The sequence below is a fragment of the Neofelis nebulosa genome, chromosome 2 (assembly GCF_028018385.1).
Source record: "Neofelis nebulosa isolate mNeoNeb1 chromosome 2, mNeoNeb1.pri, whole genome shotgun sequence".
In the NCBI taxonomy this organism is placed as follows: Eukaryota; Metazoa; Chordata; class Mammalia; order Carnivora; family Felidae; genus Neofelis; species Neofelis nebulosa.
In genome coordinates, this window is record NC_080783.1 from 111,401,156 (window position 1) to 111,414,531 (window position 13,376).

At 38.2% G+C, this 13,376-nt stretch overlaps 1 protein-coding gene across 2 annotated transcripts in view; it reads left to right on the forward strand.

Moving 5' to 3' along the window:
• The window catches only part of UGGT1 (UDP-glucose glycoprotein glucosyltransferase 1), a 113,841-nt gene that overhangs the window by 69,521 nt on the left and 30,944 nt on the right, over positions 1 to 13,376 (forward strand). For both annotated transcript variants that reach the window (XM_058715670.1, XM_058715671.1), the window contains 7 exons: positions 314 to 520; positions 1,494 to 1,625; positions 2,449 to 2,579; positions 5,532 to 5,627; positions 9,078 to 9,180; positions 10,550 to 10,629; positions 12,012 to 12,201. In XM_058715670.1, coding sequence (XP_058571653.1) covers positions 314 to 520; positions 1,494 to 1,625; positions 2,449 to 2,579; positions 5,532 to 5,627; positions 9,078 to 9,180; positions 10,550 to 10,629; positions 12,012 to 12,201 — 939 coding nt within the window. The remainder of the gene's footprint in view (positions 1 to 313; positions 521 to 1,493; positions 1,626 to 2,448; positions 2,580 to 5,531; positions 5,628 to 9,077; positions 9,181 to 10,549; positions 10,630 to 12,011; positions 12,202 to 13,376) is intronic.

Here is a 13,376-nt window from a genome sequence, read left to right on the forward strand (position 1 = left end):
GCATGCCACCATAAAGCATGGAGTATGTTAGAATAATACAAAGTGTTTTGGGGAATACAGGACTCTGATGGTCTGTAATGGAGCTGTATTTTTAGGGATGGTAAGAAATGAAAGGTAGGCTGGGGACCAGTTCATGTAGGGGTTTGAAAGCCTGGCTATAGCATTTTAATTTTATTCTGTGTGCAGAAGAGAACTGCTGACCACTTTTAAGAGAGATTGTATTTGCTACTTACTGGACTATGACTGATGTTAATGCCACTTTTTAATTTTAAAACATCTACCATATAACTCTTATTTCCCCTTTTGTAAATAGAAATCCAGTAACAATGTTAGAATAAGCATGATCAATAATCCTAGTGAAGATATAAGATATAAGAACACTCAGATCTCCAGAGCCATCTGGGCAGCTCTCCAAACACAGACGTCCAACTCTGCTAAGAACTTCATCACAAAAATGGCCAAGGAGGAGACTGCAGAGGCCTTGGCTGCAGGAGCTGACATCGGGGGGTTCTCTGTTGGGGTAAGTCTTTGTGTGTTGCATAGGGTTGCCTTGTTCTGTTACTTTCCACAGAAGTTCACTCCCGTGGGCTGATGCATCTTGTTCATGATCGGGATTTTTTATTTTAGTACTGAGTTTCAGAGGATTTCTTTTAGTTTGGAAGAATCTTTCCAAGAAATAACAATTCTGCCACATTCTGTTCACTACTTTTAATATTTTTAAATAAAATTTCATATCTTATATGATTCATATAAGTTTATATTTTATATAGTTTTTAACAGATGAGCAATATTTTGATTTGTCTATATAGCAAAATGATTGAAGTTTCTTAAAAGTTAGGGGTTTATGTGTTCTTGATGTGTTCTGATATAGGCCCACATATATTCATCATGTAAGTTACTTACCTTTTGGACTGTTTTGTAGTTTTCAAAAAAAAATTTTTTTTTTAATGTTTATTTTTGAGAGAGAGACAGACAGTGTGAGCCGGGGAGTGTCAGAGAGAGAGGGAGACACAGAATCTGAAGCAGGCTTCAGGCTCTGAGCTATCAGCACAGAGCCCGACGTGGGGCTCGAACTCACGAACTACGAGATCATGACGAGAGCTGAAGTCGGACGTCCAACTGACTAAGCCACCCAGGCGCCCCTGGACTGTTTTGTAGTTTTAAAATTCTTACAAAATGATGGTGTACTTGATGTTTCAGTCAGAAAAAAGACTTGAAATTAGCAAGATTTTAAAATGCAGAATAAAGGTGTGATGAATAATTTGCCAGTTGAGCAATCACATAATAGGAACAGAAAATAAGCATTACTTGATAAGTGGGAGGGTGGGGGAAAATGGGAAGAGTGAAGAATTGAAACATCATAATGTTAATTATTAAAATTTTGTTCTGACTTTCCATTAAAAGAGTATTTTGTGATTTATTCATTATGATTATTCATTTTTGTGGCTTGCTTAATAACAATTACTTTTCCTTAATAACAATTACTTTCCTAGGGCATGGATTTCAGTCTTTTTAAAGAGGTCTTTGAGTCTTCCAAAATGGATTTCATTTTGTCTCATGCCATGTACTGCAGGGATGTTCTGAAGCTGAAGAAGGGACAGAGGGCAGTGATCAGCAATGGAAGGGTGAGGATTTTGTTCTGAGACAAGCTTGACCTCAAATTAGATCAGTGAACAGTGTTGGCGGTGTTCCCTGAAGCTAGTAAACTAACTTTTCAAACAGTCACTCTTTTCCTGAGGGGAATGGGGCTTATGCAGTGCTGATGATAATTTCTGCACCCTGATTTCAGAGGAGGCTTGCTTTTGTTACAAGTGTTCTTGTGGAAAATCTTCCCGCTGTTTATTATGTCCTGTCCTGTGTACAGTGACGAGAGTGTGGTGTCTCAGAGAATAAGCTGATAAAGTTTTGATCTGTGAAGTATTCATCCCCTGTGGGGACCGTGTTCATAGCTGTGCAGTCTCTGTGAACTTCATTGGTGCAGGCTTAGACTCTTTCATGCATATCTGCATGCCATAGACATGAGACTCGGGGGGTCAGGGGGGACATACCAAACTTTAAACTCTTAGCACAGAGGGTGAAATCTCTGCTGTCTGTCACTCACCACACTGCATCTCTTAAAAACATCTTAAAAACTTCACCGCACTGCATTTAGTTTTAGTATTTATATCCAGTGAGAATTAATGAAAACTTTATTGCTATTTTGTTTTACTTCAGAGTTGCTGACTGTAAAAATAGTGTGACGTATACAAGTGTACACTCTGGTTGAGGAATTGATAAATAACTGGATGAGTTGATTGGGTTTAATTTTTGCCTTTTTCATTGATTTTATTAGATGTATACATGTCTTGGGTCTTTACCCTGATAGGCTTCTAAGATAGCCAGACGACCACAGAGGGCTTCTTTACAGCTTGCTGATTCTAGCACTGACTACGCTGCTCCTCTTCACAGATCATTGGGCCGCTGGACGACGGTGAACTCTTTAATCAAGACGATTTCCACCTCCTAGAAAATATCATCTTAAAAACTTCAGGACAGAAAATCAAATCCCATATTCAACAGCTTCGGGTAGAAGAAGATGTGTACGTTTTGCCATGGAAGAAATTAATTAGCGCATACCGTAGGGGCTGGGTTAATTGAACATTCCTCGTGCTTCCTATTTCATGGTGTTTTATTTTCAGCTTGAACATATAATAATGCTTTTCAGTTCAGGTGTTTACTTTTGCTTCTGTTGAAACAAGTTAATTTATTTAAAGAACTGAAGTAGGTCTCTTCGTTTTGTTTTTTCTTGGTTGTGGAAAATTTCAAACATATGCAAAAGTAGAGGGGTGAGGTGAGGGTTTTTTTTTAGTTTTTTGTTTTTTGTTTTTAGCCTTGGAATACTTTTGTAAAGAGGTACTTTCCCTCATTTGTTTTATTTTGTTCAGGAAAGGGAAGTAAGCTAAATGCTTCTTTTCCTTTATTTATTAGCATAGAATAATGAGTTGTTTCTCTTGTATCCTGCATAGGTGATGAATTGGTTATTGTGGTTTTTAATATTTATTTTAATTCTTTCAGTGTTCTTGTTAGCTAATGTATTTTAATGAGTTATTATTTCTCAATGGGAAGAAAATGAATTATTTAACTGGTCCACGTCCCTGGTGTATAATGAGGGCCCATAGGTCATATACACATGGTTCTTGTATTAAATATTAAATGAATGTAGTAGGAGGGATATATTTTATGTTTAATTTTTTGAGGAACCATCATGTTTTCCCACAGAGGACGTACCATTTTACTTTCCCATCAGTAATGTGTAAGGGTTCCAATTTCTCCACATCCTCATCAATACTTGTTATTTTTTGGGGTTTTTTGGTAATACTCTAATGGATCTGAAGGGGTATCTCTTTGTGGTTTGATTTGCACTTCCCTGACAATTAGTGATGACATCTGAATATCTTTGGAAAAATATCCATTCAGTGCTTTGTACCTTGTTTTTTTTAAGTAATCTCTCTACCCAGTGTGGGGCTCCAGCTCACAACCCAGAGATCAAGACTTTCATGCCCACTGAGCCAGCCAAGTGCCCCTACTTTGCACGTTTTTAATTGTGTGTTTTTTTATTATTGAGTTATAGGAGTTCTGTGGAAATATGTAAATATTTGGGCTATTGATCTTTTATAGATAGATGAGATGCAGATATTTTGTTCCATTCTGTGAGTTGTATTTTCACTCATTTGTAGTGTTCTTTGATGAGTAGTTGGAGGATACGCAATTTAAAAGTTCTGTTTTTTTCTTCATCTCTTTCATATACCCTCATGCCACAGGGTTTAAGATACATGTCTTAATGAAGAACTGACCTCGATAGCTGCCAGAGTAGTCCCTTTGCCAAGCCTTGTGTGATAGGGGAAGGAGTCTTTTTTCATCTCAGTCAGTAGTGGGGCTACAGATAAGGAGGTTTCCTTCTACCTCAGTGGCTCTTCAGTGATACCCCTTGTTCTGGCCTATGAAACACTTCTCTGATGCAGGCTAGGAGGTGTTCCCATGTCTCGAAGCCATCATGTCACGGGCATAGGCTTGGTGTGGTGTGCCCTTGGACCACTCCCTCTCTGTGTGAAGTCTTTGTGGACTACATGATTGCCAGACTGTGCACCAGAGACTTGCCTTTTACTAAAGAGAAGTGGCTCTGGGTCTCTCCTAGGTGGATTGAGGGAAATAAGGTAGTCCCAGGGCTACCTAAAGATAAGCTAAAACTATTCGGGCTCTCAGAATTACCTTGCTTGCCTAGGGCTTTCAGTAGTGCCATAGCTGCGCCACCTTGGAGTGGCCTGCTTTGACAGCCACAGCTTTCACTCATGGCCTAGACCTGCAGCCACAAGGCCATCCTTAGCTTTCTGAAGCTCAGCTCTGGGCTGTTTGATCAGGGTGCTTTGTGAACTTTTAGGGGAGTTTGTTGTTTGCCTGCTCAGCCAAGTGTCTTGGCATGTTTTGTGACAGTGTTGACACATCACAGGAAACAAGTGGCCTGGATTATATGTATTCAGAGTCAGTAGTGAGAAGTACCAGAGAGGTAGTTTGATATAGCTGTTTGGTTCAGTGAGAAAATGTATTGGCTTGATTCCAGTTCAGATAGTTACAGGTGTTTTTTAGAATTCTTAGAATTCAGTGCTTGGTTCAGCAGATTTGACCTTTTTGTAAGTCTCCTGATTTAGTTCAAGATCTTCCTTAGTTAGAAATCAACTTTAGAAGGGTCAGGGAAAGCAGAAATACTTTTCTACATTGTTTACTGCAACTTTGATTGTAATAGTGAAATAGGAAGCAACCTGGATGTTCACTAGCCAGTTGGTGATTATAACCTATCCATAAACATATTAGTGAAAATATTGATGCACCCTGTGTTTATTAACTAACAAAAATGTTTGTAGTATATGTTTGCAATATATTGTTAAATGAAGAAGCAGGTATATAATATATATAATATATATATATATATATATTATATATATATAAATATATAATAATATAATCCCACTTATGATTATATATGTATTTATATATGTTTAAAAATATAGAAGAATTATGAACCAAAATGTCATCAGTGCTTAACTGTTGATAAGGGCATTGTATGTATATCTGTTTTCTCATTTTTTTCTGAATTTTTTCCAGTGAATTATTATTCTAATAATCATAAAAACTATTAGAGGTATTTAGCAGTGGGTGAGGGAGAAGGTAAATACCACAAACTGACAGTCTGTTATGGGATGGACCCTGAGCTTGGTGCTTTCTGTTTAGCTGGTGCAATGTTTACAAGAGCCATACCAAGTAGGTACTACTATCCCCATTTCACATATGGGCAAATCGGTGTCTTCTTTCAAGGTTATGAAACTACTCAGTTACAAAATCGTACTTTTTCTCATGCATGCTTGTTGGTAAAAAGTTCGTACATTCTTCAAACCGTCTTGTTGGTATTCACTTAGGCTGATTATATCATGTTCAGCAATAATTGGAAAAACCTTCGGTTAAAGAGATGCTCAATCTTCACCATCCATGTCTTTCAGGGCAAGTGACTTGGTCATGAAGGTGGATGCCCTCCTGTCGGCTCAACCAAAAGGAGATGCAAGAATCGAGTACCAGTTTTTTGAAGACAGACATAGGTACAGAGTTAATGGTGAATTCATGCATGTTCTTGAATAAACTCTTAAGGTTGCCTGTATCTCATCTCCTTTATTTTTCCGTGTGAAGTGTGTACATAGTTCTTACTGAAATGGCAAATTTGTCCACTGTGTATTTTTCATATATACGCATTTTCATATGCAGAATTCATAAAGGGATCTTGGTTGCATAAACACTGACGTTTATTTCTAAATCTGAAATTTATTTAGACAGTACCCTTTTAGAAAACAGAAAGCATTTAATGACAGATCAGTTGTAATTTTCTGATAAGAATAAATGCAGGTTGTTAGAACACTTGTATCGTTCATCTTTTACTGAAAATGGTTTTGTTTTCAATAAAATAAAAATAAGTTTAGTATTATGAAGTTCTTGCCTTTTGTTTTTTTTAGTTTTTTATTTGAAAAGTTTCAAAGCTGCTGAATAGTTGAAAGATTATTACAGTGAACACCCAAATATCTTCAACCTGGGTTCACTGGTTGTTAACATTGTGCCACATTTATCTGTCATCTACCTTGGGTCGTGTATGTATGTATAGTATATACAATGTATATGTTTGTGTACAAGTATACATGCACTCACATTTTTCCTGAACCATTTGAAGGTCCGTTTCAGACATCATTACACATCATGTCTGAATTCCTCAGCATGTGTCTCCTGAACACTTGGGGTATCTCAACCATTAGCATATTTCAGAGATTTAGCCTTGATACGGTGATAGTAAGTAGCACACAGTCCTATTCACATTTCTCTAAGGCCCCTGTAATGACCTTTGAAAACGGTTTTGTTCTTTGATTTGGTCCAGATCACACATTGCAGTCCTTTGCTGTGTGTCTCTGTAGTCTCCTTAAATCCAGAACTGTTCCCTGCTTTTTGTTTTTATTTTATTTTATTTTTTGTTGTTGTTTTTTTGTTTTTTTGTCTCTTATGACCCTTTTTTCTAACAGTCCAGGCCAATTATTTTGTGGAATGTCCCATAGTCTGGGTTGTTTTCTCATGTTTAGACTTAAGATTAACTTGTCTTTATTTTTTTAATTTTTTTTTAACGTTTATTTATTTTTGAGACAGAGAGAGACAGAGCATGAATGGGGGAGGGTCAGAGAGAGGCAGACACAGAATCTGAAACAGGCTCCGGGCTCTGAGCTGTCAGCACAGGCGCCCGATGCGGGGCTCGAACTCACGGACCGCGAGATCGTGACCTGAGCCGAAGTCGGTGCTCAACCGACTGAGCCACCCAGGCGCCCCAACTTGTCTTTAGAAAGAACCTCTACAGTTGATATATGTAGCCAGGCAGGTTATATATCTTGATATATCTAGATATACCACTAAAACCTTAGAGGTTTTAGATACAGATGCCTGCTTCCTGCTCCTTTATGATTCTAATTTAATTAGTCTGGGGTAGATTGGACTTTGGTTTAGTTGACCCATGCTTTCTGATATCCAGTCCTTGTGGGGATCAAATCTGACTGGACTGTTTGATCCAGGCTAGAATGGAGAATCTGTTAGAAACCAGATGATTTCTGAAGCTGGTGCTGCTGGTCTGGAGCCACATTTTGAGAACAGCTGTATTAGAGTTAAAAAAAAACAAAACAAAACAGTTATTTTAGAATAATTATTGGCGGCTGAAATTGTTAATTTTGTCAAAAATTGAAATCATCTGCTTTGATACAGGCACAAAGCTGTTCTGATGGTTATTTCCAAAGCTGTTAGGATTTGAAATAACCTTCATCACCATTTAAACTATACTTACACGGTTTTTTTAGTTAACATTTTATTTTGTACTTTTGTTTTCCTCCCACTGGGTAAATATTCTTGCACAGAATAGTAGTGGTTAGCGCCGGAACTACATTAAAACATTGTTCAGCACAAAGATAGGCACTGATTTGACCAGTTAAGATTTTGGAAAATTGGATGTGTTTTGGAATTCTTTCACCTTTATTCCTTTTCAAAATGTATCAGAAGTTCTTGCTCCTCTTAAGTCATCTAAGTCAATGTGACTTCATAGGGAGGCTGTGTAGCTGGAAACCACAGATGGGAAGATGCAGGTTCTCCCCCAGAAATCTTGGGGGTACAAATTGCAATCTAACCAGCTGCTGTTTTTTACTTATTAAGACAAAATATGTATAACTTAATATCCTTGTAAATTGGCTTAATTCTTCTGAACTTGTGATTAACAGTACATATTATCCAGAAAAATAATTTTTTATTTTCTTTAACGTTTATTCATTTTTGAGAGACAGAAGACACGAGTGGGGGAGGGGCAGAGAGAGAGAGGGAGACACAGAATCCAAAGCAGGCTCTAGGCTCTGAGCTGTCAGCAAAGAGCCCGACGTGGGGCTCGAACTTACGAACCGTGAGATCATGACCTGAGCCGAAGTTGGACGCTTAACCAACTGAGCCACCCAGGTGCCCTGAATTTTGCTAATTTTTAAATGAGAAAACTGGCAATACTCCTTTTTTTTTTTTTTTTTAATGTTTGTTTATTTTTGAGAGAGATATAGAGTCGAGTGAGGCAGGGGCAGAGAGAGGGAGACACAGAATCTGAAGCAGGCTCCAGGCTCTGAGCTGTCAGTACAGAGCCTGATACGGGGCTTGAACCCACAAACCGTGAGATTATGACATGAGCTAAAGTCAGATGCTCAACCGACTGAGCCACCCAGACACCCCATCCAGAAAAATATTTGTGTCCTGTGACTCAGTAATCTCATGTCTAGGACTTTGTTCACTCTAACAAAATTTCCAGTGTGAAAAAAAGTGTATGTACGAAGTTACAGGCTGCAAGTCATCTAAATGTCCAGCAATAAGAAATAGCTTGGGTAAACATGGCAGATTCACAGGGTAAATAGAAGATTTTTTCCTATTCAGGATATTTGATGTGTAACAGTATGGAAAAATCATAAGGTGGTGGGGGAAGGAAGGAAATTGTTATAAAATTGCTACTATCTTTATACAGGCATTTGAGAAGGTCTACAGAGAAAAATGCCACAGAATGGTTGGGTTGGGGTGGCAAGATTTTATGCTTCTTTCTTTTTTCTCTCACAAGTTTTCTGTAATGTTCTTTGTATTTAAAAAATCCGTTATTTCTTCTCTCCTCATACCCTTCTTGTCAAGAAAAAAATATTGGCATGTTTGTAATTGTCAAAAACAAACATCAGCTTTTAGCAGTTTTCGGTTAAATACAATTTCAAGCTGGTTTTCCTCTATTAACACATATCTTTTGGTTCATTTTGAGTGAATTTGAATCTTCAGGTTTTGCAAACTTTGAGGTAGATGTAATAACAGAGTTAACCACCATGTAGCCTTATTGTTTTAGATCCAAAGTGTTTTTGGAAATGCTGAGAGGGCTGATAGCTTATGTTGGCCTTAAAAAAACAAAGTTAACTTTGTTTCCTGTTTTCCATGAGATTCACGTTTTGTCTTTTTGATCTCTGTAGTGCAATTAAAATGAGGCCAAAAGAAGGGGAGACGTACTTTGACGTCGTGGCTGTCATTGACCCTGTCACCAGAGAAGCACAGAGACTTGCCCCGTTGCTTTTGGTAGGCATGGCTTCCGAGGCTGTTCTCATCTCTATCTGAAGTGGTCACAGGTCCCGTGACTCTCTGAGAGTCTTATTGTTCCCGTAGTTATCTTCACAGGGCATTGGAAAATGCCACAGGGCATCATGGCAGAGCAAGTGTCTTCATACAAATTGGTAGTGGCTCTGGAAACATCCTTCTAACCTTAGGATGTTGGTACAAGTTTGGTTGGTTTCCTCATGTACTTAAAAAAAAAAATCCTATTTAGAGCAAGATGTCTTTTTTTTTTTTCTTTAATGTTTATTTATTTTTGAGACAGAGAGAGAGCACAAGTAGGGAATGTGCAGAGACAGAGAGGGAGACAGAGAATTCACAGCAGGCTCCAGGCTCTGAGCTGTCAGCACAGAGCCCGACATGGGGCTTGAACTCACGAACTGTGAGATTATGACCTGAGCCAAAGTTGGATGCTTAACCAGCTGAGCCACACAGGCACCCCAGAGCAAGATGTCTTTTAATTAACTTTATTTATGCCATGTTTTGATTTGTAAGGAATAAGAGGTAAAAAGATAAATGAATGTTGCTTTATCATTTTCCTTTTTTAAAACTAGCAATTTAAAAATTGTAGCATGTCTTGTACATTTGTATATGATACTACAGTTTTAAGAAAATTTAGGAGCTCTGCCAAAAATACAGTCGCTTTAACATTTTTTTTTTTTTGAGTTGTATTTTTTAAGGTAAAGTTTTATTGATGTGTAATCAGCTAACCTTTTTGTGGGTGTGTGTATATATATGCATTTTTCTCACTGTAGTATGTAAACTGCACTGATGAACCTTTAAAGTTTTCCTTGTGTAGGGGTGCCTGGGTGGCTCAGTTGGTTAAGCACCTGACTTCAGTTCAGGTCATGATCTCACAGTTCATGGGTTTGACCCCTGCGTCGGGCTCTGTACTGACAGCTCAGAGCCTGGAGCCTGCTTCAGATTCTGTGTCTCCCTCTCTCTGCGTCCCTTCCCTGTTCATGCTCTGTCTCTCTCTCTCTCAAAAATAAATAAACATTAGAAAAATTTAAAAATTTTCCTTCTGTAGACAGCTCTCCATTATCCATCAGTTGCCTCAACACATGGGGAACAGTAATTTGCAGTAGCCCACTTGCTATGTTTTTGCCAAATGAAATGTATGTGTGATTTAGATTGTGCCCCAGAGTTGTGATTTCCAGACATTTCTCCATTGCAGACTATTATTCTCTTTCTGTCTTTCTTGAGATATTAAGAGGTGTTCTCTCAACTCAGTGTCAGAGTGATAAATTTCTGAAGAGAAAATGTAAATATTTTGTCTCAAATATCATTTAGTTTCCCTATAAGAAAATGTGTTTTGTCTCGTTTGCACTTTTAGGTTTTAACCCAGCTGATCAACATGAATTTAAGAGTGTTTATGAACTGCCAGTCAAAACTTTCTGACATGCCTTTAAAAAGGTAAAACAAAGCTCTTTAAGAAATCAGTTGAAAATGTGGTACTAAATCTGAAAGCTGGTATTGTGTGTTAAGGATCAAATGGGCTTATAGCTGGACTTCATGTTTGAAAAGATCATTTACTGAATGTTTAGTTTTGCTAAATTTCTGCTTTAATCAGAAGTTCTGAGAACTTAGCATGGGCATGGAAGCATTTAGGTGGCGTTAACCCAAGCTACCGTGTGTGCCTGCCTGCCTTTCCTTCTTTCCTTCCTGCCTTTCCTTCTTTCCTTCCTGCCTTTCCTTCCTTCCTTCTTCTTTCTTTCCTTCCTCCTTCCTTCCTGCCTTTCCTTCTTTTCTTCCTGCCTGCCTGCCTGCCTTGCCTTGCCTTGCCTTGCCTTGCCTTACCTACCTGCCTGCCTTCCTCTTTCCTTCCTTCCTTCCTTCCTTCCTTCCTTCCTTCCTTCCTTCCTTCCTTCCTTCCTTCCTTCCTCCTTTCTTCTTCTTTCCTTCCATCCTTCCTTCCTTCCTTCCTTCTTGCTTCCTTCCTTCCTTCCTTCCTTCCTTCCTTCCTTCTTCCCTGCCTCCATCCCTCTCTCAGAATTATGTCATTGTTTAATTTTAAACATTTGGATCAATGTAGCTATTAAATTTACATAGTTAAAAAAATGTGCTGTGGTGCAAGAAGAAACTTGCCTGTCTTTTTTTATCTTAAAAGTGGAGCAGAATTATTTCAAGTTGTAGTATATTTGTCAGAGGAAACTTGGTGAGGTCCATTTGCATGTGTCTTGAGGAGGGCAGGCTTAGCTGTGTGTTGTCTAAACCTTGGAATGGTCATTTATGAAAAAAATTATATAAAAAGCAGTTAATAGTAATAGGGTAGCACCTTCTGGGTCTGTGGGAAATTCCTTATATGTAAATGTGCTGTGTTTTATAAATTACATTCTAAGTGAATTCAGATATTGTTTCAAAGTCACTCAATGGCTCTCAGCTTCCACTGTTGTCCTTGAACAGGAGAAATATTTAAACTATTATGCATAGTGTTTCCAGGGCCCACCTGAGAACCCAGTCACCATTTAGGACTTTGTGTTTAAGAGAAAAATAAGTGTTTTTCTCATTGAAGGGAAACATGTGCTTAGGAAATCTTGTGCCTCTAACAGCAGCCACCCTTAGCAGTCCCAGAAAGAATGACCTTTCCTCTCATTTCTGTCCCTCATGCCCTTATCTTGCATCTGCAACAACCACAGGAGGCATAATTAGGTCAAGAGATGGTTTTGGAAACACTTTTCCCAGTGTGGGGGGCTACCTTTCCAAATATAGTTTGTTTTGATTTGTGTGGATGCCTGGGAACCTAAGGACTGTGGGTATATTAAAAAGGCTCAATTTTTTTTTCTTTCCAATTTCAGCTTTTACCGTTACGTCTTAGAACCAGAAATTTCTTTCACTCCAGACAATAGCTTTGCTAAGGGTCCAATAGCAAAATTTTTGGATATGCCACAGTCTCCTCTGTTCACCCTGAATTTGAATACACCTGAGAGTTGGATGGTGGAGTCTGTCAGAACACCATATGATCTTGATAATATTTATTTAGAAGAGGTAAGAATATCATTGCTTCTATGTATATAATCATGTGTACAACTTTTTTTTAAGAAGTGGTGGTAGTTTCTGACTGAACTGGATCTCAGTCAGGCAGGACTCTGAGATGTCCGTGTTCATGTGTGATTGTATTTTTAACAGCTTCATTGAGATTTTTTCTCATATCATAAAATTTACCCTTTTATTTATTTATTTATTTATTTATTTTATTATTATTATTTTTTAATGTTTACTTATTTTTGAGACAGAGAGAGACAGAGCATGAATGGGGGAGGGTCAGAGAGAGGGAGACACAGAATCTGAAACAGGCTCCGGGCTCTGAGCTGTCAGCACAGGGGCCCGATGCGGGGCTCGAACTCACAGACCGCGAGATCGTGACCTGAGCCGAAGTCGGCGCTCAACTGACTGAGCCACCCAGGCGCCCCAAAATTTACCCTTTTAAAGTATATATAGTTCAGTAGGTTTAGAATATTCACAAATTTTGCAGTCATCACCGCTAGATAGAAACTCCATACCCATTAGCAGTCATTTCCCATGCCCCCTGACCCCTGGCCACCACTAATCTACATTCTATCTCTATGGATTTGCCTGTTCTGACTTTTCATCTAAAGAGAATCGTACATTTTTGTGACTGGCTTCTTTCACTTTAAATTATTATTTTTAGGATTCATCAATGTTGTGGCATGTATTAGTATTTAATTCTTTTTTATTGCCAGGTAACACTGTATGGACATACCATGTTCTATTTATCCATTCATTGATAGACATTTGGGTTGTTTCCACTTTTTGGCTATTATAAATAGTGCCGCTGAGAACATTCATGTCCCAAGTTTTTGTAGATGTGCTTTTATTTCTCTTAGAATTGGTGGATCATATGGTAATTCTACGTGTAATTGTTTGAGGGATTGCCAGACTGTTTTCCAAGGGTGACTGCACCATTTTCCATTCCTGCCCATGATGTTGAACATTTTTTCATGTGTATATTGGCTATTTGTATATCATCTTTGGGGAGAAATGTCTGTTTAAATACTTTGCCTATTTTAAAAAATTTGCTTACCATTTTGTGGAGGGAGTCATAAGAGTTCTTTGTATATTCTGGAAACAAGTCCCTTATCAAATATATGGTTGGTAAATAATCTCTTTCATTTTCTTACTGTCTCACTTTCTGGAAAATG